Here is a 27,014-nt window from a genome sequence, read left to right on the forward strand (position 1 = left end):
AACTAAAACATCACTGGCTTCAATGTTGTCCTTCGTGATTCACCAGTATAATAGCAAGCGAGAAATGTATGGCATATGAAAAGTGGACACTGTCCTGGTCTTCTGTGGGGCAGGAAGGGAAAAACAGAGTCCTTTTCCTTCTCTGCCCACCCGCAGGTCCCCGAACGGCCAGGGACGATTGAGCGTTAGTTAGCTATAGGCCTTAGCTATTTCTGCGGCGCATTTTTTTTAAATAATAAAAAATGGCTAACTGTCAATCCGCCCAGTTCTCTTCACGACCACGGGTAACGCTACCGCGAAGAACTTCCAAATGAACAGCGTTACGTAGTGCGCAATCTTGTACCAGCTTCTACCGTCCTCTGGCTGAGCTTCTCATGGGTCGGGTAAACGCCCGGGCCTGGTCCATTCAGCGTGTCACGGTGGCACCCGCAGCGTGTCGCGGTGGCTCAGTTTTTCACAGGCTGGTCACCAATATCACTCTCCACGATCACTAGTAACGTTGCCGCGGGGAGCTTCAAACTGAAATGAAAAATCACATAGTGCGCATGCGTATAGTTAAACGCATGCGCACTAAAACGGAAATACACCAGGAAGCTCAAAAACACATGTAAATTGACAATGTGGACAGTGTGCATGCATATCGCATATGTGCGAGCATGCGCACAAGCGAAGGGGAGCACATACAGACGGGAAGCTGGAAACGACAGAACACCGGAACAGCAGCCTGCAATTTGATCTTGCGCGTAAGCTGCCAGGCGGGGTGGAAAGGTCAATGGATTAACCAATAGTAGACAAGGGAAAAGCTTCCCGAGTGTGAGCTAGGCAGCCATATTGGACATAATGTTGTAGATGTTCCGACTGTTGTGCACGTGTACGTCATGGTTAGAATTATTTTTCTAAACTTCTAAATACAAGACTGATCATACATGTCTTTCTTTTTAGAGGGTATTGTAAATTACGTTTTAAAATTATTCGCTAGACTTTTCGGATGCCTTAATACAGTGTGTTTCTGTAGATGTTATGAACGTGAAGTCATTTTGTGAAGAATCTAATGAAATTGGAATACAAAACTGTATATGAATGTATTACCTGATAGGTGCCTCTTTTAGATGTTTTCCATTCAAAGATGGCCGCCTGCTTTGCTGGCGCTGCTGACAGACTTGCTGGTTCACATCTTCTTTGACTCTCTCAGCCTACCGGTGGAATGGGCGTGCCCTGAGCCGCCGGCAAGGGGCGTGTTTAAGAAGCTGTGTGTTTTTCTTCTGTGCCTGGGAATTCGAGTTGCCCATATGCTGCAGGAAGGAGACGGGAGAAGTGCGGGGTACCGTTGTATGGAGGAGGCTCAGGTACAAAGCAGAGGCATTGCAGGTCCAGAGCTCCAAGGAAGCTGTTGTGAGACCACGGCGGCCTTTCCAGTCCTTCATGTAGCATTACTGTACCTAGAGGGCAGACCATCAGTAGGAAGTACTGTTTCTTTGGGAATAAACCCACTGGTCCTTTTTTTTTTTTTCAAGGTTTTATCCTTTTCCGGAACCGGTGCAAGTTGGAACTCGTGGCTTTTTCTTAAATCTCAAGTCACTCCATTCCATATGAGGCCGTCGGATTATTTCAGACGCCCTACGCCTCCCAACTACAGCCCAGACTGTAATATTCCATGTCGTTCCTCAGACACACATTATCCCCCATGCCTATGCAACCCCCTCTCCCCTCATCGAAGCGCCTCGTTAGGCCATCGCGTGGCTTTAAAGTGCCTTCCTCCCTCAGTTGGTTCAACAATTACCTCTCCTTTGTGTCCCATGAGTTCCCATTTTTTCCGAGTTCATCGCTGTAAAGACAACTAGACATTCAGGGTATTGTACTTTTGATTGTAGATTTCCGTAATTTGTAATGGTGGGCACCCTAACTTGAGATTTAACACGAGCTTAACTTTACTATTAAGATGAGTTCAGTAAAGAGACTGCTGCTGCGAGAGGCTAGCTATGAGTCTGATTTTTTTTTATTGCGTTAAAACTATCATTTAGATTGGGGTTTTTGTGTGTTGGGTTGGTTCACCTAACAGTCAGTGCGTTTCAAGTGTTAGTTAAGTAGGTTAATATCACAGCTTGTGCCCCTCCACTTTAGTTTGAGAGAATATGGTTTCGACTAAGAAGCTGCCACATGGTCACGCAGCCTTAAAGTTTCGTAGAGCAAACTATTTGAAAACGATCGTCTACAGGTCAAGATGCTGGATTCCTTTAAAGCAAAACGTTTTTGATATGGGTAGGTTTGTCTGGCTTGGTTTCTGCTGTGTATTTTTGGGGTACTTGGATTTCTTTGTATGGTACTACCTGTAGTGAGTTGTTACATGCATGGTAATGATTATTTGAAGTGAACATCTAGACGAGCTGCTACTTTCAGATTCTGACGGCTACGGTGCCCAGGCCACTTAACACAAATATTACCAGTCTATAAACTAACTTAACAATTGGGAATGGTATGGGTATACTATTTACAAGTCTTCAGAATACGTTGCACTATCCTGATATGTTTTCAGTAAGTGCCTGCCCGATAAGGCTATTGAATGACCGGGCGAATTTGGAATTATGGAGTGACACAACCAGTCCATTCCACATTCGCTATGGTAAAATGCACGTTTTAGAGAGAGTTCATTGGGGGACTTTACATTATTACAGTGCATGTGGGCGATTACTGCGCCTTATGGCGTTTGAACGCCATTGCTCCAGCTTTAGAGACTGCGTGACTGGCAATGCGAGGTGAACCTTCTTAAGCCGAGCAAGTACACGCAGGCTAATACAAACGTGCACACGAGGTGCAGGCCTGGGGATGAGCCGACCCAGCTGGCTGACTGCTTAGAGTAAAATTAGCTCCTTGGAGCTCTCCTGCAGACGTTGCTAATGGGCCTTGAATTCTCACGGCCCACACTCCTGCCTCGAAGCTCGTTCTGTGCCCTCCAAACGGTCCCATGCCGGGCATGCCACTTGATTCTGGGTTTTAAATGTATAGTGTTTTGTGCAACTCGCACGATGTGATTTTCCGACGGTCGTATTGCTCCTTTTTGTAACGACACAAATGGCATGTTTTTGTTAGCTTAACATCCAGAAAGATCGTGGTGGTGTTTAATTTCATCCCTGCCTGAAAAGTGAACGTTAGGGGTATGTATATAAATATGCAGCTGTTGGAACAATAATATGCGAAACTTATTAGGAAAGCAGTATTTTGTGCCTGGTTGAAATTACTCGCTCGAACATGTTGGTGTGAACGAGGCCCTAAACACAGGAGTTATGGGCTAAAATTACCATAGTCAGAGGGATGTCTAGTGCTACCATGCTTCATAGGAACTACCGCCAGGGCTTGTTTCTTGATAGGAATTCGTAGACAGCTATGGTTAAGATTTTATTAAAATGAACTGCAAGCCCCGTAATGCAATGCAATGTATTGTTGGTTGAAAAGTCAACTGTCTGTAGGTGGCACTCGTCATCTATGAGTCTCTTGGGTCACTGCAATGAAATACTTATGTGAGTGCTCAGTCTTTTCACAATTTTAGTATTGGGTTCTACCAACATTTTGGAGAAAATCTTCAATGTTTGAGGACTCCGAAACTCTGCTGCCAGGTTCCAAGTGCCTTGTGTGTTCTGGTGATACCTGGTGTGGGTGTTCAACGTTCACAGGCGGTGTCGGATTTCTAGAATGTGCTGCAGGAATATTTATTGCGAGATGGCACTGCAAAGGCAGTCCTTTCTAAGGCGAGCTCTGAGGCAATGCAAAGTCCCCGGCTCATCAGTACCTAAGCAACTTTCAGTAGCTGGAAACTTCCTATACGTTCAGACAGGTTGCTCAGACGTCTGAGGTTAAATAGTGTCATGAAGAATTTGTGCATTTGAGGAATTGGAGGAATGCTTTTTTTGTAGGCGTGTTTTAATATATAGCTATAAAATGATATCCCCAAATGCAGTGTCTGGCAGAGTTGCAAATACGATGTACACGTTCGATTAAATATGCATGTGTTTTCGGTCTTAGGTTAAAATGAGCATTATTTTGGGCTGTTGTGGCCAAGGTTTTATGATTGTTTTTGTGTGAACTATTCTTCACTTTAGTCTAGCTGCTTACTGAATGGCTCAATGTATGTGTTAACTGATCAATGATAGCTGTGGTCATGGGAGGTCAGGCTCGTCCTCCAAAGCCTCCTTTAGAGCACTTTCAGACACCTTTTTTTGCCAACACATTCCTTTTGTTTTTCAGATATCGAGGCGGGGCGACCTCCTGTGGTTTGACCGATGATTTCCCCCTGTAGACCACCTCGATCAGCATTCTTCCGGCCTTGCATTTTATAATGGCCTAGTATATTGAACCTGGCTTTGTCTGTTTTAGTGTGCCTTGCACTGGCCTGTTTTCCAAACTGCATTCGAAATCGCTGAGTTCCCTCATCCATTGAATTGCTGCAATGCATAATCCTTTTAACTATGTTCTGTGGCGTAAAGATTCACGAGAGCAGGGGTGTACTTGAGTCGCACTTGCCGAAGATTCTAGTAGTATTGAAGTTTCTCGGCTACGTGTGGGATTAACGTATTCAGTCCAGGGCTTTGCATTACAGTCCCATTTATCATTTTTACAGCATAGCAAAAAGTTCCTGAAAACAACAAGGAAGCAAATCTCTGGACTGCATGGACGAACTTTTTACACGGGGATCTAGCGCACTTGTGGGCACTGTATCGTAGGAAAGGACGAATACGTGTATTATGATGTTGGCTCATGTCCCACAAAGGAAAAGCAGATTAGTAACACATGTAACACATCTATAAAGGGCAATGTGGATTTTTTTTATTTAAAAGATGAATGGAACCACGAAGAGTTTTTAAGCAGCTTGGTTATTGGTTTAGTGTCCTTGGTTCCCACTCCTTATTTGGCGATTTTATTGTAACTTTTATAACCCATCTTTTAATTTTCCATGATACCTCTGCATTGTTTACTGTATAAAAGTGCAAGTGAAACCGCTCTTCCAAAGTTGTGAATATGCAGAAACATAGGCTGCAGAATTATCTAATCATCTGTAGGGACTGTTGGTTAATGACCTCCACCTCGAGCATGTGGACTCCCATCAGCCCTGGGATTTTTACATGTACATACGTTACAGGTGTTGCACTGTACAGTTTTTTTTTTTTTTTTACGTCTGTGACCATGCCCCCCCCCCCCCCCCACGTTTTATGCGAGGATAGACATACAACTTTTTCCTAAATGAATGGAAGGAGATGCAGTGGAAGGGGGCCAGGGTATTGTTTCTGACATTTCCTCGCACCGCTTTTCCTTCGTTTGGGCCCTTCAATCCCATAAATAAATTAAGAAATCTAAGAAGACCGCACAGATCCCCTTGTGGAACTAATAATGACATTAAGCATGTTTTAATTTTGTTGCATTTAATTGTATTTATAAGGCATTAGCCCTCAGTCGCTTAAATCATAAAGGAATCGAATGTCTGGCAAGCAACTTATTTAGCTTCCTCCAGTGTCTTTTATTTCACCTGTGGTACTACCTGACATTATTAATTGAAGTATGATTCCTTTCACTGATCTTTGTAGACATTTTCTTTAGCTCTTGTGTTGTGGTAGAAGGCTTTACCAGTCCTGCCCTCAAATCCTTCCATAATACGGTCACACATGGCTGATGTCACTGTTACAACCTGCAGTGACACACTTCTAATGTAAAACGTGTTGTGTGGGTGAGTAGAAGAGGTGGAAAACCCTGTGACCATATCAAAATGTGCATTTGTACACCAAGTAAATGCAATGTTTTTCTAGTAATTTGACTTTCCGTGACGTTAAAAATAATCTCACACGCCGAATGATTCCTTTGGTTCATTTGAGCTGTCTAAATTTGGATCCTATTTTTAATATTTAATTTTGTTTTGTTTTCGAAATATTTTGTGGTGGCATGCTCCTGTCCAGCTTGTTGCAGTCCTTGCGTCATCCTACTTTAAAAATCTACAGTTTTAGTTGTGGCTAGACTTGTTACACATATTTTACTATTTCATCTAAGTTGTTGTGGGTGTCACTCCTAGCTGCAAAATACGAGGTCTGATTTCACTTTGGTTGATGGCTGGGCAGTGGCTTGGGGAATGGAGGAATGGTGATCAAGTTGGTATTTGGGTCATGGAATTCAGAGATGAATTTTACTGAACAGCATGCTATATACACCAAGATATACTCTTTTTGTTTGACAACACCTTTTCTTTACGGGGAAACACTAGCTAATCTAGTTTGCTAATAAATGTCAGAGGCGAACAGGACATGTCTGAACATGATTTTGTTGGGGAATTTCTTTAGTGCTTGAGAGCAGCAGTGAAAGTTGTATTGCATTGTAAATTGAAAAGATAGGATGTGTGCTTTGGAGATCTAATCTAGATGTTTATTGGTAACGTAAAGGCAGGTCCACCTCGAAGTAGTGCTTTTTGGTGTGCTGACAGTTTGCACGAGTATAGAGTTGTATCACTCACCATGCACAAGTATGTTGAGACTGGTTATTTAAAGATTGTATTTTCATTGTTTTGTATGGTTCTGATTGATTAATGGAAGGGTCACATAACTTGTCCAATTGCAGTTACGTACTATGAATGTTTGCTTTTCTCACACCGCTGCCAACTAAAGTTGGCCTGTGAGATCCTACTCCAGTCTATAAATGAATTCCAACCACCATATTGGAGTGCACGCAGAGTGAAATGATTGAATGAATTGAGTGTGTAGCATGTAGCTGCATCATACTGATAACATTAGGTTTGGGGAGCTGGGCATGAGTAATATTCTATCCATGGGAAATTCTGGTCCAGTTCTCATTGTAAAACCATGGGCTTCTGCATAGTGTGTTAGAGACATAGTGACTGCCGTTCACCTGTATGAGACTTGCGGTGGACAAATAAAGCCATGGATATATTGGATGTAAAAGTGACGTTTCTGTTACTGAATGACCAGTTTGTCTGTGAGTGCCTGAGATGACTTGCTGTGATTGAATAGAATTCTTCGTATTTCTTGCTTTGGGTGAAATTTGGGCCTGTTTTGCCCACACCAGCTTGGCTGATATGTTAAAGTTTTTTGATCGTTTCAGTATGCATGTTTGCATGACCTATTAAGTTTTGGTGTGTAAGGAAGAGCAGAGTGTTGGAAATGCCAGGCCGTAGTGCCGGGGTGGGGAGAGGTGTCTGGGGTGTGTGTATATGTACACTCACGTAGTCCTTCGAATATGTGATTGATTAATACCAATTACATTTTTGGTAGGAGTATATGAGAGCGTTTGGAAATTCAGTTTGGGTTACACCATGCTTGTTTGTCACATTCTGTTTGCAAAACTTCTAGTTTTGTGTTAAACGAGCAAATCTGTGTGCCCACCCTAATAGCACTGTGTGATTAACAGTGCTGTTTGGAACTAAGTTATTGAGCAAAGTCAACCTACTTACTGATGTATGGCAACCTTTTCACTAATCCACATATATCTATGGTATGACACATTAATGAGCACTTTAAGTACTTGTGTTTGTACAGAACAGACACTAAAAGCTGGAATTTAAACATTACTCCTTAATTGAACAAAGTATAGATCTTGAAATTTGAGGCTTACTGCTATTGGCCATACTGCGGTGGAAGCATCCTGCAAAATCCGCTCACTAACCTGACTTGTATAAACTGCAACATTTCCTTTTATGTCGGTATTCATTTCTTCATAGGGTTACTCTACTTTGAACAAGTATTTATAGGCAGGTAGACATTGAGAGGATTTGAAGGGACAGGTGGTGCAGCCTTTCAGCACAACACTAGAGCTAAAGACCATGCCTACAAATGAAATGAGTCATTTCATAACTGCATGCGATCCTTACACATGTAGACTGGGAACAGTGGATATAAAGCTATAACGCCGGGCTGCACAACTGACACTGATAGATGATTGCGTATTTACTGACGGGGGTGAGCCAACCATTATATTTGAGATAGGCCTATGGCAGAACTATGTACTATTAGACCTACTGGCATTACTATGTACCATTAGACCTACTGAACAGTGATCACTCCAAAGCCCTACCCTGGTCACTAGACTTCCCATTGAATGCTGGTACTGTGCTTTAAAGTGGTTAAAATTGAACTGTATCTTAGCACGTGAGACTCCCCCAGGCATTTTTTCTTGGCTAGAAGGGTTCAGGTATTGGGACCAGATGGGAGATCTCGAAGCTGTGAGACTCATGAGTCGCACAGCAGCAATTCCTTAAACACATTTTAAAACCATTACTTCCCTGCAATCTCACTTTTCGTTTCATGCAAATGCCCCATGCTCTTGATACTAACACAGTTAAATTAGTGTCCATTCCAGAGTTTAATCATGTCTAACCAAAATTAACTATGGATGACATTAATAAGGGCAATTCCAGGATATACAGATCTTGGTTAGTTAATGCTTCCGGTCCCATTAAGCAAGATCTGGGCAGGACGGAGGTCTAAGAATGGACTCTCGGCTAATGATATCCTGTATGTTGGCAGTCTCATCTTGATTCAGAGTGTATTACAACCCTGAGAGCCTCTGGCGAATGTGTATTAGCCAAAGTCACAAATGCCAGATTGACCTGGTCTCCTACTTCATACAATATGAGAATGTCTCACTATCCATGTCTACTGGGTTCAGATTCGGCACATTAAAACAGGTCACTGGATTGAAGATCACCTCAAATCCTTAAATGGGCATTCTGGATATAATGGAAGACTGGGACAAACCCTTAGAATGCTTGCTGCTTTATTGTCTTAGGATCCACAAAGGAGAAAGGAATATCACTCACCATTGGTAGGCATATGGACATGGTCTTCGTGAATGTCTCTGGGATGTACTACTCTACCAATCCGGAATAAACAATCCAAAAGGTTCCTTCAAGCATAACATTCGGGGACCTTGGTAGGCGCACTTTCATGATGAAGTGTGAGTAATGCGTCCGCAGATAAGTTGTAATGTCTGTTTTTCTTGGTGTCAAAATGACACTGTTTGTGGTACGCTAATATTGTTTTAATATTGGCATCTCTGTATAATGCCAAAATGAATACATTGGTTTTAATTTAACTAAAATACCAATAAAATATTATTTGAAATAAATGTTATTTGGTAACCGCATTGAACCAATCTACACCGCGGAGATGAGTGCTGGAAGTACCGGGAGTTAAGATTTTCCGATGCATACTTGTATCTTAGAGAGGTTGGCGATCCTCTGAATAGGGATTTTTTGTTTGTTCTATGTTGTACTTTTTTTTATGTGTATATGGTAGGCTAAAAGATTACCTCTGCAAACCAGCTACCTTGATCGTCTGTTGACTTTATACTTGTTTTTGATCCTGTACAGTGCACTGCTGCTTTTTGCCTAGGTTTTTGCTATGGAAATACATACATAGCAGTCGGCTGTATTGCAATGCAATTGACCTAGTGTATTGTTTCAGAGTTCCAACATGGCTGCCATGTTTAGATGAAAAATGTTGGCCTTTTTGTCACAGTAAAACAAAGATACGGAACCGACATTACCAATCCAGGTGGATGCCTGGGCTGAAAACTGTGGTAGCGTAGGATGCAGTGCACTCGAGAAGAAATGAGCCTGGTAACTGCTGGGGGTGGGAGGGGGGGGGGGTATGAGGTGCTGTAGTACGCTATAAACAAAAGGTAAAATAAATGAAAGTAGTACTAAGGAGAAGATGGAAAACTGAAGGACTGGCACACAAGCTTTGGGGTTGAACCACATTCCTTTTCAGCTGTATGTTCATGTGAGCAGGTGAAATGCAGTAACAAGGCAATAGAAACAATATTTAAAATGAGCCGAGTCATTACCTCAGGCTTTAATCAGTCATGGTCGTAAGTGTGTGATTGACACTTGTACCTACCAGTGGCAGAAGGGGGCCTTGCCCAAAGCATCTACATATTTGTGCATTACAACTGGCAAACACTGTACAATCAATCTTCAAAGGTCCTACCACGGATTGTCACAGTGCACGTCCTCTATTGCCTGTGTGTGCCAGAAAGCTCTCAAACACCAAACCCCTTTGCCTGCCATATTAATCTGTGGTACAAAATGTAACAAAATGCCTATGTACAGTTTTTAGTACAGTGTAATAACAATCTACCCTTAATGCCCTAGTGGTTTTAACATATGTCACCAGCTTAGTACTGTTGTACTGAGCATAAGCTTTCCCACAAGGCAAAATCAATACATTTACTTTTTCAATGGAAGTGCAGAACTTCTGTCCAATGAAATTGCATCCACTTATGGGGTAGCCAAAGACCCCATTTCAGTAGTGGTTCTGAAAGTGGTGTCTGTTCTACAACCGTGCTGTAAATGTAGTGAATGTAGCTAGCAAGGCCGTAAAACACAGCACATACTTAAAGTGAGCGGCAACTTAAACAACACTGCATCGCAAATGATTCCATGTAGGGTTGGTAAACCATCTGCTGACCCTAAGGAAGTGTGTACAAGATGTCAATTGCCCAGTGATAAGAAAAAAAAATAACTGTTTGATAACAAAACAACAAAAACCCTAAACGACATGGATAAATTATACAGCACTCACAAATTTTTGACCATTCATAATATCCCAATTTAATAGCCCTCCTGTTTCATATCTTCACGTCAGAAGAGTACTTGCACCAATCGCCCCATACATTACTGTTTCACTCGGGGCAGCCCCTGGAGCTGCATACAAATTGCTCTGCGCTAGCGGAGTGGTCCTTCTGCCCAATCTCACAAATTCATCCATTAGTTCCAGTCTTACTATGTTTGGTTCTGGCAAGACTGATTCTCCCATCATCTTAGTCAGAATTTCACAAAAATGTCTCAAATATTGTTGTATTGTGGAGCTTTGCCAGAGCGTGTGATAAAAATCGGTGAAGAGATTCTGGAAATATTAATTTAACCAAGTGTCTCTTCCATAAGTTATACTAGGGGTGTGTGTGTGTGTATAATATATATATATATATATATATATATATATATATATTTACACACACCTGCTGTTTTTCAATTTTAAACAAATAACTTGTTTTTTCAAATGAGGAATTATCGGACAAAATGGCATGCACAAGGTACACTGCCTCAAGAATTAAGGATGGGAGTGTTAAATGTCGAAGACTAAATGTCGAGCAATCTATATTGCAGGTCTTGGAAAATATTTAAACATTACTTCAGTAACTGCAGAGGTTTGCCTCGATTGGCAGCAAGTTTGAGCCGCAAGCGGAAACTGTTTAATCTAGGGCCCCGAAGCCTGTAACTGTTTTCTGTATTTCAAGATAGGTGATGCAGCAGAAACCATCTTCGGATATGCAGGCCTGTTAAAACGCATTCGCCTGTATTTCTTTTTCATTTGAAGCTAAAATGAAGCCATGTTCGTAGGTTTTAGAACACACAGCGAAGTTTACGTTTGGCATGGAAGTGATGAAAATGGTTAATAGACATGTGAAGATTATATGAATCTTAATGTCTCAACAGTTGAATGGCTTTGGACCTGTCAGGAGGCGGATTGATTGCTAGTTTGGGTCTCCCTTCTTAATTACACATTTTTACATGGCTTGAGGGATAGGTATCCAGTAAACCTGGAGGTCGTTCGTTCATGGCCCTGCAAACACTTTTTGCTTAATGGAAGCACATTTGCATGGTGGAAAGCTACCGTAAACAAGTATGCGTTTACTAACACCTATACGATTTTATGAGTTAACCTACCTATCCAGAAATTTAAATGGTTCCTCTCTTGGCCCTATGCTTACAAATACAGCAATTTCTCCCCACTGACTGACAATTCCTAGATTATATTTATACCTCATGCCCCTTTGATTTTACTTGATGCACATTCCTTTGTAATCCGACTATGGCCACATTAGGAGCAGATACTCAAGGATTTTTTTACTGAATGTCCTGCACAGTGAAAGCTGAACCTGTCTTAACTTTCAACTTGGTTCTACCATGGCATGGGACAAGATAGAAGCAGGAGCGGAGGGCAATGGTGGTGCACCTGAGCTGCTCACTAAAAAGAAAAATCATACGTTTGCATGGTAATGTAACCTTTTTGCATGGAACTTTAGTTATCAAATCTATTGCCAGCCTTGACTGTGCCTACAGTGTAAATCTGTTCTTGCTATTGGTGGTGCTAGAACCTGACTACCTACATAGTATGCTCTAAAGGGACTGGGCACGGTCAGAAGTGTAAACTCCGGTATGATTTGGGGGGTGGGAGTTGACCCATTTGCTGAATTATCAGTATTGGTCTAAAGGACCACATTTCATAGTTAGCAGTCGCTAGTTTGTTCAGAGCAGTAATTGAGCATGAATCTGTAACATTACTTTGTTTTAGCTCACGGATCCTGTGTAAATCCAGGCATTTCAATTGTAGACTGTGACCGTCGTTTATAAGACGTCTGTCCATGGATCCGTACGCATCGGTGTGAATGTGCCCATTAGTCGCCACAGAGCCGCCCCTCCTCCAAATTCCCTGATGCTGCTGAAAGATCTGCCATGATGCATTTCCTGTTAACATATGCTCTGTTCCAGTCGGTGCAGTACATGGCCTGCCTGATTGTCACAGATAGAAGTACTTGAAAGAGGGGGTTTAATAACTTTGCTTTTTCATTGTAGTTCACTGGGTTCAAATAAATTTTGTTGAGAAAATAATAAACCATTGAAATGTAAAATTGGTAACATTCAACATAATAAAAACTACCGTACACCACAGACCGTCACAGTTCACTATTCTGTTGATGCGTCTAGTATTCACCATTAACTCTCCGTTTGGTGCAGCACTCGTGTTGAAGGCCCAAGGCAGTGTGATTCCCAAGACTGGAATTGTACGTTGTGGACATCTTGTGAGGTCCACTGAATACTGTTATGTGTACACGCTCTGCCCTTTTATTGACACTTCCATTATGTTTCTAATGGTGAGGCGCTTCATCAGTGTACGGTTGCCATGGCGCTTTCCGAGATTAGCTTTGTAGCCCTTGATAAGACTTAACTTGATCACTTATTGTCTGCTCCTATTTCCAACTGGATGAGTTAATGTATTAATAAATGAGATCTGATCGGATGTTACTCAGTATAAAATGTGAACTAGTTTCCATCTATACTAGATCAGCTGTCTTCAGCTACACATTATAAAGAATAGGAAGAGTGGGATTAGTTTAGACATTGGTCACTAGGTGTTAAAGGAGATCTCTAGAAATACTTTTAAACCATTCTCATTCAGTAATTTCATTGGTACATCCCTTCTAGACATTTGCGCTCCTCGTTCACGAAAAACGTTGTTCCTAAATTTTAGATTGGCTCGCTGCGGTGGAAGAAGTTTTGTAGTATATCGTACTGCAAAATTATGGAATTCTCTTTGCCTTGATCTGAAACGCCCAAAACCTTAGCTACTCACACTGTTTTCAGGCAGCGCCAAGACATCTTTGGGTATAGAGCCCAGTACAAAACCCAATAACATAACATTTCGTAATTCGAATGCCTAGCCCTAATATAATATAGCAATGGGCTGATGACCATACTTGGACCAAACTTCCCAGACCCTGATTATTCGATTTACTGTTTAAAACAATGTAAGATGTCTGCATCATATGTGTACTGCAAGACAGTTACTCCTAATTACCTTGTTTCGAACTTCGCAAAGAATATGTAAGTTGTGTAACTTGAGCAGTCTACTGCTGTTCTTTCTGACCCTTCAGAACGTTACTGCAAGCAGGTTTGTCAAGTGACCTACATTAAATACAAAAAATTGCATGTTCTTGTGCAGAATGTGTGGGGGAGGCTTGAAATGTACAGTGCGAGTTAAAAATATTCATGTTCAGCTATGAGTCATTGCCACTTCCCCGCCATGGTTAGCTGCAGAAATGCGAGCTTTTGCGGCTTGGTTTACCATTGCATTTTGGTAGTCTTGGGGTAATGCTATCACGCTTGGATGGTAGCACTCAGCTGTCTTTATTTTTTTTTTCTCTGCAGGAAATGAACGCCTCCTGAGAAACTAAACCGGAGTCTGTGAAATATGGAAGCATAAATTGACTTTGCACAGGATTAGGAATGGGTGAGGAAAACTGACCACGCGGGACGTGAAAGCTTCAATGCTAGTCAGCCTGAGCAGTGTGAAAGGGACAACTACCATGGTGACACTAATTACAGAAAAGCTGCAGAACCAGAGCTTGGATGATCCAACATGCAAAACCTACAGTATTAATCTGGTAAGGCTGCTCTACAATTAAAGAAACTTTCAATTGAATCTGCATGTGGCATTAGGAGCCACAGAGCTCTGATGTTGTGATATAAGCGGGGAATTTGCAAATTAGGTGTTGGGTACCTAAAGTTGGATCAGTTTTCTTTAAATTATCATAGCAGCCATCCAGAATGGTATAACATCCCATACATAGTCCATTATGTCTGAATGAGAAATTAGATCATATGATAACCTTTAAGGAAAACTAGTTTGTGAGGCAGGTGACGAGTAAGAACCTGTTTTCTGCAGGTAGAGACTTATTGAATGCATGCACCATTTGAACATCACATTGTAAGTTTTTTAGCCAGTGATTATGTAGGGCCACTAAAAAATGTGGTTTCCTAATCACTGTTTTGTGTAATATTATCTGCAAAATTGATTCCTTCCTTAAAGTTGACTTCAAGCCAGATGCAGTATAACTGAGCCTATAACAAAGTTCCAGATCAAAGCTCCGTTTAAAGGAATACATATATATGACTGTTGATAGATCATTTGAAATCTTTAGTTGGTGTATATATTTAGCTTAAAACACATACTGTAAGAGGTAGAAGTCTCTGCTCGCACGGTCAGTTTCTTCTTGAAGTTTAGCCATGTAAGAGGTAGAAGTCTCTGCTCGCACGGTCAGTTTCTTCTTGAAGTTTAGCCATCAATGACTTGAACAACTAGCTGAAAGTCCTCCGTGCAGCGAGCGGAGGCCACTAGATTTGTCTTGCGTCGGTGGTTCAGGCACTTCTTTTAAGCTGAGCTTGATCTGCATGTGCATAAGTCAATCGCCATTGCTGACTGATCCAGTACAGATATATTTACTGAAGTTCTGGTTGAAGGATTTCAGAGAGTAGACTGTCTGTTTCTAGAAAGACTGGACTCCTTTTTCAAAATTAGTTGCTTTTTCTAGACTTTTTTTTTCTGACATTTAGTTCTCATATAATTTAGCATGCCCACAGAAAAGAATTAAGATTGAAGCTCAGCTATGTAGAAGCACTTGATCTATATTCACATATCTGCTTGTGTTGGATGTTTTTACAAGATTCTGAACACGATACACCAAGGAAGAGTTTATCAGCGTAACTGTCTGCACTCCCCACTAACAGTGCTCTGTCAGTGGTGTGTAACACTTCAATCGTCAAAGCACAACTGGCTGGAGGATGAGGAATGAACGGCTCGGGTGCCAATTGCACTGTCATGCCAGATCAACATCCATGCAGGTTAATGACTGCCTTCCACTCATCTGGGTTCCAAAAACTGCAGCTCGATCCTTTGCTGGAAGTGTGCCTAAAATCTGGAACTCCATTCCCCCTCACATCCGAGCCTTTCCCTCTTTTGTAAAATTCAAAAGCCAACTCAAAATCCTGTTCCTCAGTCGTGCCCTAGGGAGTCGATAGGAGCACTCTGAATGGGGTAACAGACACCCCGCACTGCTCCAACATCATGTCAGTGAGACTACGAAACAGATGTTCCCTTGACTACGAAGTAGACCCCTCAACAACGCCCTGCATTATTATTGTCGTTCTCTTGTATAGTTTGTTGTAATCTCTGCAATGTATCCTCTGTAAAGTGCTCTGTTACCCTCAGGTCAGGCCAGTGCTATATAAAACTTCTAAAATAAATTTAAAAAATACAATTATCTAGTTATCTAAGACACTTTTTAATAGCATTCTAGTGCCATGTGCATACCAATGAAAATGAAAGTTTAGGCAGTTAGATAAATAAAATGATCACAGCTGCGTAGAGGGCAAACACTTTTTTATGGGGAAGCACAGAACCTCTGCCCAATCAAAACATGTACTCCTGGGTCCAAACGTGGGTGTAGCCAAAGCCCCTCTCCAGTGATGGTCACATAAAATTGTCTGAGAGCTGTACTGTCAAGCCAGACCATAATGATGCCCCTCTTGCTGCTTCCTCAAGTAGTTGCTCACTGAGGAGAACTATGCAGCCTGCGTGCTGTGTGAAAATAGAACAAACTATTCACCCAGTCTTGGGCTTTTTACTCATGTATATGATAGTTGGAGGGACTCATTCGAAGATAACTTGCAGCCTATAGATATATCCATGAAGGAAGCACACTTCACTCTATGGACAAAGTGTGTGTACTTTCTCATCCTTGTATGGTGAAAATAAACTATACTTTTAAGGTTGGAGTGAAACTTCTAGTTTCGGATGCTCTGTGAAGACCGCACTTAGTTTTCACAGTATGTCTGGGACATTGGACCGCACCTCATAAGATGGAGTTCCCTTTGCTTTTGCAGTTTTATGATGGGGCAATGTTAAAAGGAAACTGATCAATTTGACTTGTCAGAACTTGGTTTTGCCTTAAGCCATACCATGTTTGACTATTCAGTGCATCCTTCCCCAATTTAGTTTTTCACAAGACTGTCAATTTAAACTTGCAGAACCAGGGAGCAAAGGTGCAGATGATTCGGTGGACCAATTGATTATTACTGGCAGTTGCATGAAAATGCACGGAAGCTAAGTGGTGGACAGCGTTTTCACTGAAATCCTCAATTGAAGTATCTTTGCTTTCAGGGACCGATTTGAAATGTTTGTATGACTTCACGTTGCTTGCAAGGAAAGCAGCACAGAAGTGAGTTTCAGCGTCATATCCTATTTTTGGCCACCAACCCATCACTTGTGGATCTGTACAAACGTTACTGAATTTATTTGCAGCAGAATGCTCTTGCTGCTCTACCACCTTGTTTAGCCTAGCTTGTGTTCAGATCAAATTGACATCTTGGATTCCAGTAAACCTTTTCCACTACTGCTCCTTTCTGTGAGGTCCCCCCCCCCCCCCCCTCCCCACCCCTATTGGTTTGCTTTAGAGCAACCATACCGGTCATTGGTTGGAATTCTTCTCTTAAACTTTTTTAAGTTTAGCAGTAGCGTGCTTTTAGCCTCCCTTCCATTTTGGGAACTGAATTTGTAAGTGTTGGTAGATAGTGTATAAATCTCTCTCACAGAGACTTCACCATTCACTGTGCTTCTGAATCCCAGGGTTCTGTATCGCACAACTCTTCATTTCATGAGCAGCCTTTCTCCTGCATTATAATCCTATTTTGCAATTAAAGAGTTTTCCAAATAAATAACAAAGTACCTCTAAATGCGTTAAAAATCACAAGGCCAAACGGCTGCATCGATGGGAAGCATCCAACAAAGGGATGCATCAGTTCCTGAGACCTTGGTGAGGTGATGCAACAGTTCTGTTGTATGCAGAAGTGATGCGTCAAATCTGGTCTGTAGCTGGAAGTGATGTCTAATCAAAGATGATTCTGTTCCACGGGTGATGTCTAGAACTTGCCTCATAGTTGTGATGCATGTAAATCCGGTATGTGTCTGTGTTCAATGCGGTGATTTGCCGGTTTCTTGCAGCTGAGACTGGCATTGCGTCGGTTCTGGCGCGGCGATGCATGGATATACTTCTCAAATGGCGGTGCTGCCTTAGGAAAACAGCCACAAGAGCAGTAAGCTGATTTCTTCAGTACTTTTCTTCCAGCTCCAAACCGCAAGAACAACCTCCAGAGGCCCAGAACTGGAACAGGATCTCCTGGCAGGTCAGAACTCTCTGCAGCAGAGTTTAGGGAAGCTGGGGTGAAGTCTTTGTGTCCCTGAGACTTCAGAACAGGAGGCCAGCCCACACAGGCACATGGAGATATTCTTCAGTCAGGTTCACAGAAAAGAAACCGCAAAAGCAGGCCAGCCCCAGACTGCAAAGGGGCAGTAGTCCCCCCCCCCCCCCCCCCCCCCACCCCCCCTCACAGCTCCTCGGCTCTTCTCCTTTGCAAATGTTCCTCATGAGTCCAGAAGTAATCTAAATTTCTGGGGTTTAAGGTGTAATACTTAACACCACAAAATCTCTTTGTTCTCTTTGTGCAAGGGTCTCTTAGTCCAAACCAGTTCTGTCCTCACTGGTGCAGTATGACCACAGGGGGTTGGAGACTGCATTGTGCAAGGGAGACCTGTGAAAGGAAATCTCCTCCCACTACTCTAAATTGAACACAGGTCTATTAAGCTCAGCTGAGTCATCCAGGAAGGGCTAGGCACACTAGTCCTCCCCCCCCCCCCCTACCCATGTGGCGGTCTACAGTGAATGCGCATCCCCAGCCCCTGTCACTCCAGAACCACAGTCAATCCACAAACCGGCAAAGGCACACAGAATGATAAAACAAGAAAATGCCTACTTTCTAAAAGTGCCATTTTTGAACACCCTATTTAAAAACAATCTTTAATAAAAGATGGGTTATTAAATTCAGAGTTCAGACAGCCTAAACTTTATTTCTCTTGTCCCCATGGGAAGTTATACTTGTAAGATCTTACCAAGTATTTCCCATTCTATCCTATGGGACAGATAGTGCAATACTGCCAATTTCGTGTTTCACCATCAGGACATGTCACATATACTAGTACATTTCCTACCGTTCACCTACACTGCACCCTGCCCATATGGGTACCTTTGGCCTACCATAGGGGTCCCTTACATGTAAGAAAAGTGAAGATTAGGGCCTGGCAATTGGGTGCACTTGCCAGGTCGACATGGTAGTTAACAAACTGCACACACTCTGCAGTGGCAGGTCTGAGATTTTCAGGTCTACTCATGTGGGTGGCACAATCAGTGTTGCAGGCCCATTAGTGGCATTTGATTTACAGGCCCTGGAACACTTGGTCCAGTAAATCTCATATGCCAATCTGGGAGAACCAATTGAAAACAGGGTGCACTTGGACACTGACCAGCAGTGGCAAAGTGCCCAAAGCATGTAAGCTAGCTAAAACGAAATCCGGCACGGCATCCAAAATAGAGGTGGTAGAGGCAAAAAGTCAAGGGAAACGCCTGACTAGGCAAAGATGCCTAGTCTAACAAATTGCAAGCTGCAAGATTAATGTGACTTTGGTTTCTGCAGCAGCCCTCAGGATAAACATGTTGATTTTTTCACTTGCTTATGCCCAGCACTTTTTTGTAGACCATTACCTGGATTGCAATGCTCTTCACCAAATGTTTTGTATACTTTATCGGTTTTTCTATTTCAATTCACTGTTCATCTGCAACTATTTCCCAATGCCTAATCTAATGGAGCCGGGTTTATTGTTTGCCCTAATTATACTCGTGATTTAAAAAGTTGCCCATTTCACTATACCTGGTTATTTTGTTGCCTTTTTATAGTGAAACTACAAAGCATAGGTACACTTTTGTGAACCAGAGCACACGAGAGCAGCAGAACCTATGCCAGACTAATGTTGCTCTGCACATTCTGCTTTTTGAGGATGCCAAAATTTAGGAATGTTTGGGTGCGATGTAGACTATTAATCACACAGCTTTTTATTGAGAACATACGGTTCATGATCGAAGACAACTGTTTTGAATTGTTCTTGCAACCAATCTGGCAATTTCATAGGTCTGCATGTTAGTCAACTCTGCTCAGTGACCGGAACTAGAAATAGAAACCATGACTCCCTAGAATTCATTCACAATTGTCACATATTGAGGCTTCTTGCTGTGTCGTGGGTATCCTACTGGATTACAGCAAAAAGAGTATCAGTTGCCAGTCTTCAAAAGAGATCCAGGACTCTCATGCTTCCCTAGACAGGAGGAAAATAATCCCAACAACTGAATATCTTCAATTTCACTGTGGATATCAGTATATTTACCACGCAGTCACAGTTAAAGATAAGTGACTGCAATAATATATAGTGCAGACCAAATACCCAGCGAGACAGTCATTTAAAAGTCTGAACACAAAGAAAATGCCTTTTCTACATCTGGATTTGTAGTTCCCGAACAATTCCACTCCTCTGCATGATTTGACCCATAGTGCTGCTAATCCCAGGGGTACCATCAGGACATACGAGGCACCTGTTGGTGTGTACGCTACAAAAATCATCAATGGAGCTTGGTTATTTAGTACCAGTCCTATGCCGAACGTTATATTTGACAATTAGTGTCGTAAAAGGTTTCACTCACATTAGTAGCTAAGGAACCAATTTGTGTAAATTCAAGAGAACCCTAAATGAGATGAGGGTGAAAAATGTAACGCGCGCGTTTGTAGTGCCCATAGTGTTGCATGCTGAATTGTTTACTGGGTCACTTACTTATCAGAGAACCATTTTGCTGTGATTCGGGAAACAGTATGGCAGATGAAGCTGCTGTTAAAGAATATATCGAAAATAAATCTAAAAATGGGCTCAGAGCTAGTTAAATGAGTCAAATGTGTTGGTTTTCCAGCATGCAATGCATACCTTGTCACTCTTCTGAAACACCACTAGATGACTTATCAGTGAAACAGATCAAGAGTGGCAGCTGAAGGAATAAATAAAAAACAAATCAGAGCTTCAAAATAGCTGATTAACTACTCTAAGATGGAGAATGACCAGCACGCTTGTACTTGCCTGCAGGATTCGAGTCTCAGGGCTATATCTGTGGTCAGCGCACTGTCCATCGTGGGATCAAGAGTGCCACAGTGTGCAGTGCCTTATTGGAATAAAGGGCGCGTGCGCTGGTGAAGCATGCTGCAAGAAACCAATGAGAGAACTTAAACTTTAGGAACAAATTGAATGTTAAGTGTGAACAACTAAAGCAGACTGGTTCAATCCATAGTACAAGGTTGGAGCACAAACATCATTGTTCATTACAAAATAAATATACAACTGTCTAATGACTACACACCATTACTGAGAGGAACAGAACACAATGTACTGTGCTAGTCACAGGCTTTCTGTGTACAATGTTATACAAGTAGTATACCCATTGATCAGTGATGTGGAATACTACAGTACTGGGAAGAGAATCCTGATGCCGACAGTGTAACGTCCTTCTGGCTCCATCCAGTTTGTTCAATCGGCCATACTGGCCTGGGGACTTCACATGAGGCATCCCAGTTTAGTGGAGATTACAATGTCCAGTTATGCAAGAATAGTTTCTGTGCTGTTATAAATGCCGTTTATTGGTAGACCAATGGGCACACGATGACAAAGCAGCAACAGCATTCCAGTGACTGTACAACCTACCGTCATGGCAGGAGCAGGCTAGTTCTGCATCACCAGGAGTAGTACTGTCGGCAAAGCAGGCGATTGTAGTATTTTGTGAAGAGAAGGAAACCATTCATGTAGATTTATTCCGATAAATAAAGCACGTCTGGTCTGGTCTGCATCCAACAGGGAACTGACCAACAGTATTACAAAGAACATTCCATTACAATTTAGCTGGAATGTAGAACTTAATCACATTCAAAGAATACATTTATTTTAAAGGGAAGGTAACATAAATTACTAACATACTACATATCTTCTCCCTTTTTTTTAAAAAATTTTTTTTTACATCACAGGGAATGGAAAATAATAGAGAGAAAAGAGAGTACATTTTTTATTTTATTTATAAACAACAAATTCTCTATTTCATTGGCCTTTTGACAGACCTACCAAAAGAAGACTTAATAGCAGATGTAGCTTCCTGGTCAACTTGAATACCATTATCACCTGTATTGGGATTGAAATGAACAGGAATGGATGACGAATTTTGGATAGGAGCATCAAGCTGAATATTGGGTTGGTCATAAGGTTGGTCAGAATCTAAACACCAAAATTGACCCAGAGATTTAGCATGAGAATCATTTTCAACAAAATCCTGCTCATATTGATGTCGAGCTAAGGCTAAACTACTTAAATGCCATTTATCACCATTCTCTAATGTGACAGAATTTTCATGAATTTTAACAACTCTCTTTGGAGTACTGAACTTGCTTTGACCTTTAGGAACTTTCCTAGCATTCTTGATACAGACAAAATCTCCTACATGTAATTTGACAGGCTTAGAACCATGTTTATTGTCATGATAAAGTTTGTTTTTAGATTGAGAAGATAATTTAGATTTAATTTCTCCTGTATCATAGAAAAACATGTCATTCCTTTTCATCCAACTAGGATTTGTTTTTGAAAAAGGAATACGACATCTCATTAAAGAGAATGGACATTGTCCAGAAGAGGGATGGGGAGTTATCCTATATGCCCATAACATTTTCTTAAATTCACACTCCCATACAAGTCCTGAATTAATACAAAATTGTATAGTACTCTTCATAACTCTATTGAGTCTCTCTACTACGCCATTGCAAGATGGATGGTATAATGGAGTTAATTTGTGATTAATTCCATTTGAAGTAAAAAAACAATTGCATTTCTTTGGATTTTAATTGGGAGCCGTTATCAGTTAAAACAGAAGAAGGGCAACCTTCTTGAATGAACAAGTGCTCCATGAATTCAATAATAATAGTAGTGTTAGCTTTGTCAACTACTTTCATTTCAAACCATTTGGAAAATAAGTCAACAATCACAATGATAAACTTCACGTTGTCGTTGAACCAATTAATTGGACCCATAATATCCATAGCTAAATCCTCCCAAGGAAGATTTGGAGTAATGACATTTCCTAAAGGTGGATTGAATGTTTTCTTAGATTTGTCTGAAGTTTCACAATTTATACATGACCTGACAAGTTTCTCAATATCGTTGTCCATCCCAGGCCACCAATATTGGTCTCTCACCCTGGATTTAGTCCGAGAGATACCAGGATGACCTTCATGGGACAACTGTATTATGTGAGCCCTAAGACATGGGTGGAATTATTTTGTCACTCCTAAGTAGAAATGAATCAGAAACAGAAAGTTCATCTCTGACTTCCCAAAAACCTCTCAAAAAATCACTGAGGTTTCTTTTGCTAAAATCTTTCCATCCAGTCATAACTTTAGATTTGACTTCAGTTAAAACATTATCATCAGAATCAGCTTTTAACCACTGGTCTTGAGAAATACTGTCAAAAGATGTTGCTATTAGTAATAACATTTGCCACAGAAAAGTCATTCCAAGAGTTACGATCTGTAACATAGATTGGTAAAGAAAATCTGCTCAAGAAATCCGCAATAATGTTTTTTGCGCCAGGAACATAACTTATAACGAACAAAAAATCTTGCAAGCGCATAGACAATCTTGCAATTCTAGCGGTGGCTTTGAACAAACCTTGAGTGGTCAATAACTTTGTTAGAGGTTTATGGTCAGTCCTCACACAAATTGATTTACCCCAAATAAATTTCCTAAAATGTTCTAATCCCCAAACAGCAAGAGTCTCACGCTCAATTACTGAATACTTTTCTTCAGTAGGGGTAAGTGATCTTGAGGCAAAAGCTATTACAACCTCCTTGTCATGTTCAGAAACCTGAGTCAGAACCGCTCCTAAGCCTTTAGAACTAGCATCAGTAGTGACGAATGTGGGAGCAATGGGATCAAATCCTTGTAAATTGGGAGCACAACATACAGCCTTTTTTATAGTTTCAAATGATTGCTGACTCTTGAGACCAGGTAAAAGGAACTTTGTTCTTCAGAAGACATCTCATCGGATAAGTTTTTTCACTAAAATTAGAGACAAATTTTGAGAAATTCTGCCAAACCCAAAAACTATCTTAAATCATCCTTGGATTTAGGAGAAGGTGCATCCAAAATAGCGCTAACTAGTTTGGTTTTTGGTCTTATTCCTTGGGCACTGATTTCGTGACCTAAATACACCATTATCTTCAGAAAACTTGCACTTTGAAATTTCAGCAGTAAGACATCTGTCATTTGGAACATTCAGAGCTTTTCTTAATCTAGAATCATGTTGGGACGCATCTTTCCCTAAGATGAGAATATCATCCTGGAAGAAGATGACACCAGACATGTCACCAAACAGTTGTGACATAAGTCGTTGAAACACCGCAGCCGCGGAAGCTAGTCCGAATGGCATACGGCGAAAACGAAAACATCCAAAAGGAGTACAAAATGCAGTCAGGTCACGACTAGAATGGTGTAAAGTAATTTGGTGATACGCTGAAGATAAATCAAGTGTAGAGAAGTGTTTTGCTCCACGAGTTAAAGATAACATTTCGTCAATCCTTGGTAAAGGATATTGATCTACAATTATATTATTGTTGAGGTTCCTTAGATCAATACATAAGCGAATTTTTCCATTGGTTCGTCTAGCTACGACCAATGGAGAAATCCACTCTGCAGATTCGACAGGTTCTATAATCCCGCTATCTTGTAACTTTGACAATTCACTTTTCACTTCTTCTCTAACAATGAATGGTATATTCCGTACCTTATGAATTATAGGTACAGCGTTGCTTTTTAATCTTATGCGATGAGAAAAACCTTTGAATTTTCCAATCTTACCTGAAAACACGTTGGGAAATTCTTTGAGAACCCAATTCTTGGTATCTTCACTAATACCGGTAACTAGAACTTGTTCATCACTGTTGGGATCAAGAATAATATGTAAGGATCTTTGATCCTTCCAGCCTAATACAGAAGGACCGTCAATGGCAATGTACAATTTACAAAATGCAGTACGGTGTTTAAATTCAAAAACTAATGAGCGAAAACCCAACATTTCAATAGTGTTACCAGTGAAGCTTTCCGGAAGAATATCACTGGGTTCTAAATGAGGACCAAGTTCATTTACTAATTCTTTCTCCCATATTCTTTTGTTGATAATAGTAAACGGAGATCTGAGTCAGCAGCTACCTGTAAAGGAATACCTCCAAATTTTACAATACATAAAGGCTTGCTTCTCTCATCCTCCCTCACAATCATAACAACATTACATTGTAAATTTGTAGTAGAATTGGGTGAAGAAATATTTATATCCGAGTCATAGTCAGAAGAAGAATCAGTTATGCAAGTCACTTTAGGAGGTTGATAGGACTTTTTGTTGCAAACTTTGGCGTAGTGGCCAACTACACCACAATTGGAACACTTTGCAGATCTAGCTGGACAACTTTCAGAGCTAGCATTATGGTTTTTGTCACCACAACGATAACATGCAAAAGAAAATGAACTGTTCCTGTTAGATTTAGTCTTATTGAATGATTTATAGCTTGAAGACTTTGGCTGAAAATTCTTGTTGGTCTGTGGTTTCTTGTTCTTTTTGGAATATACATTGTTTCTTTTATTGTCAGAAATGTTGCTGACGGTGTGAGTAGAAGATTCTAATTGATTTGACAAAGCCTTTGAACTTCTGTCAGATAGTTCTGCTTTTTTTAATAAAGTAATGACATCTTTGAGACTAGATTCACCTTCGATCCAGAGTCTGTCTTGAATGTTTTTGTTTTTAGTACACACGACTTGATCTCTGATCAAATCATCATGCAAAACTCCGAATTTGCACTGAGCAGCTAAAATTTTTAGTTGAGAAACATATTCTTCGACAGTTTCATTCTGAAGTTGTTTGCGTTTGAAAAAGGCGCGTCTCGTGACGCCAATGCAGACAGTAGGTGAATAGTGTTCGGTCAAATCGGATAATGCTGCCTTAAACTTGTCAAAATCTCCTGATCTTTCAGGTTTCTGCATTTGATCAAATACTCTGAGTCCCTCTGGTCCGAGACTGTGTAATAACATTCGCAATTTTCTATCAGATGACAAAATACCAACATTATCCTCTAGAGTGGCGATGTAATTTAAAAAATAGTTTTTCCACTCATCCCATTTAATTATAGGATCGCCAGGTGAAGTTAAAAACTCTTTAGGTGTGCTTATATTGATATTGATGCATGAAGAAGAAGATGATGAAGCACTGTTGGTTGACTGTTCGTCAGTATTACTCATGTTGAAAGTATAAAAAGAAAATAGACCAAAATTCCAGAAGCAAGAAGTCTATAGAATGTATCACAGAAAACTAAGGTTATCGTTTTGAAGAAAAATAAATATAGCAACTTACTTGTGAAGTAATCAAGGTTGTGAATGAAAATCACAAAGAATTTAAGTCAGACGTGCTTTACTGCAGAAATCCAAGATGGCGGCACGTACACGCTACATGGGGTCACGTTGTCTGACCTCTGACGTAGCACTAGCGCATGCAAAGCAGAATCTGGAAGCGTTGCTAAGCGCCAATTGGAATGCTGAGGCGCGCGCACGAATGCGGTGTGAGCAACGACGGAAACGCTTGAAGGTAAATACCTTTAACAGCGTAGTGTTCTGTGTACAAAAAACCTTTAAAAACGATTACTCACAGTTCTTGTTGCGAAGGTAGATGAAATTAGATCAGCCGCTTGTCTTGTTTTGAAGTAAGGAATCCTTTAAGCGTGGTTTTGGATTTGTTGAAGGAAAAAAAATCTATTTCTTCCTTTTATTTCATGTCATCGCATCCCGATCGTCGCCAGTAAAATGTAGTATTTTGTGAAGAGAAGGAAACCATTCATGTAGATTTATTCCGATAAATAAAGCACGTCTGGTCTGGTCTGCATCCAACAGGGAACTGACCAACAGTATTACAAAGAACATTCCATTACAATTTAGCTGGAATGTAGAACTTAATCACAATCAAAGAATACATTTATTTTAAAGGGAAGGTAACCTAAATTACTAACATACTACAGCGATGTTGCTTCTGTTTGCTGAACAATTAAAGACAATTGATTGTCAGTGAGACTGAAACAGTTCGGGGATATGGGACCCCCTTCTGTTTGGCTTGCAGCTCTTAAAACGCTCAACTATGCTGATTATGTTCGCTAGATAGCTTTTATCTGGTGTCTAGGAGCACAGGTTATTTCCCCCTTGAGAATACACTGACCTAACCAGTGGGCAAACCGAATAGGTGGGGTCATTGTGTGTCTTGGAAGCTTATATGCGAGTGGCTTGGAGCCTGTGCAGACCACTGATTTAGGAGCCATGGGGTGTTTGCGTACAAATCCTGCCACCTGGATCTCTTCGGTTTTATGTTTTTTTTCTATTGACCCAAGAGCAATGGGATTTTTCGATGGG

General features: G+C 41.0%; 1 protein-coding gene across 3 annotated transcripts in view; it reads left to right on the plus strand.

Annotated features, from left to right (window-relative positions):
• The first annotated feature begins 1,212 nt into the window (after window positions 1-1,212).
• Window positions 1,213-27,014, plus strand: part of FAM53A (family with sequence similarity 53 member A) — a 76,804-nt gene continuing 51,002 nt past the window's right edge. For 2 of the 3 annotated variants that reach the window (XM_078678636.1, XM_078678637.1), the window contains exons 1-2: window positions 1,213-1,346; window positions 13,979-14,214. In XM_078678636.1, the coding sequence (XP_078534762.1) occupies window positions 14,098-14,214 (117 nt within the window). In that variant the 5' untranslated portion in view covers window positions 1,213-1,346; window positions 13,979-14,097. Of the gene's footprint in view, window positions 3,153-13,978; window positions 14,215-27,014 lie in introns of all 3 variants that reach the window. The other variant, XM_078678638.1, reaches the window with a different exon arrangement.

Source organism: Lissotriton helveticus, chromosome 2_2 (assembly GCF_964261635.1).
Source record: "Lissotriton helveticus chromosome 2_2, aLisHel1.1, whole genome shotgun sequence".
Taxonomy (NCBI): Eukaryota; Metazoa; Chordata; class Amphibia; order Caudata; family Salamandridae; genus Lissotriton; species Lissotriton helveticus.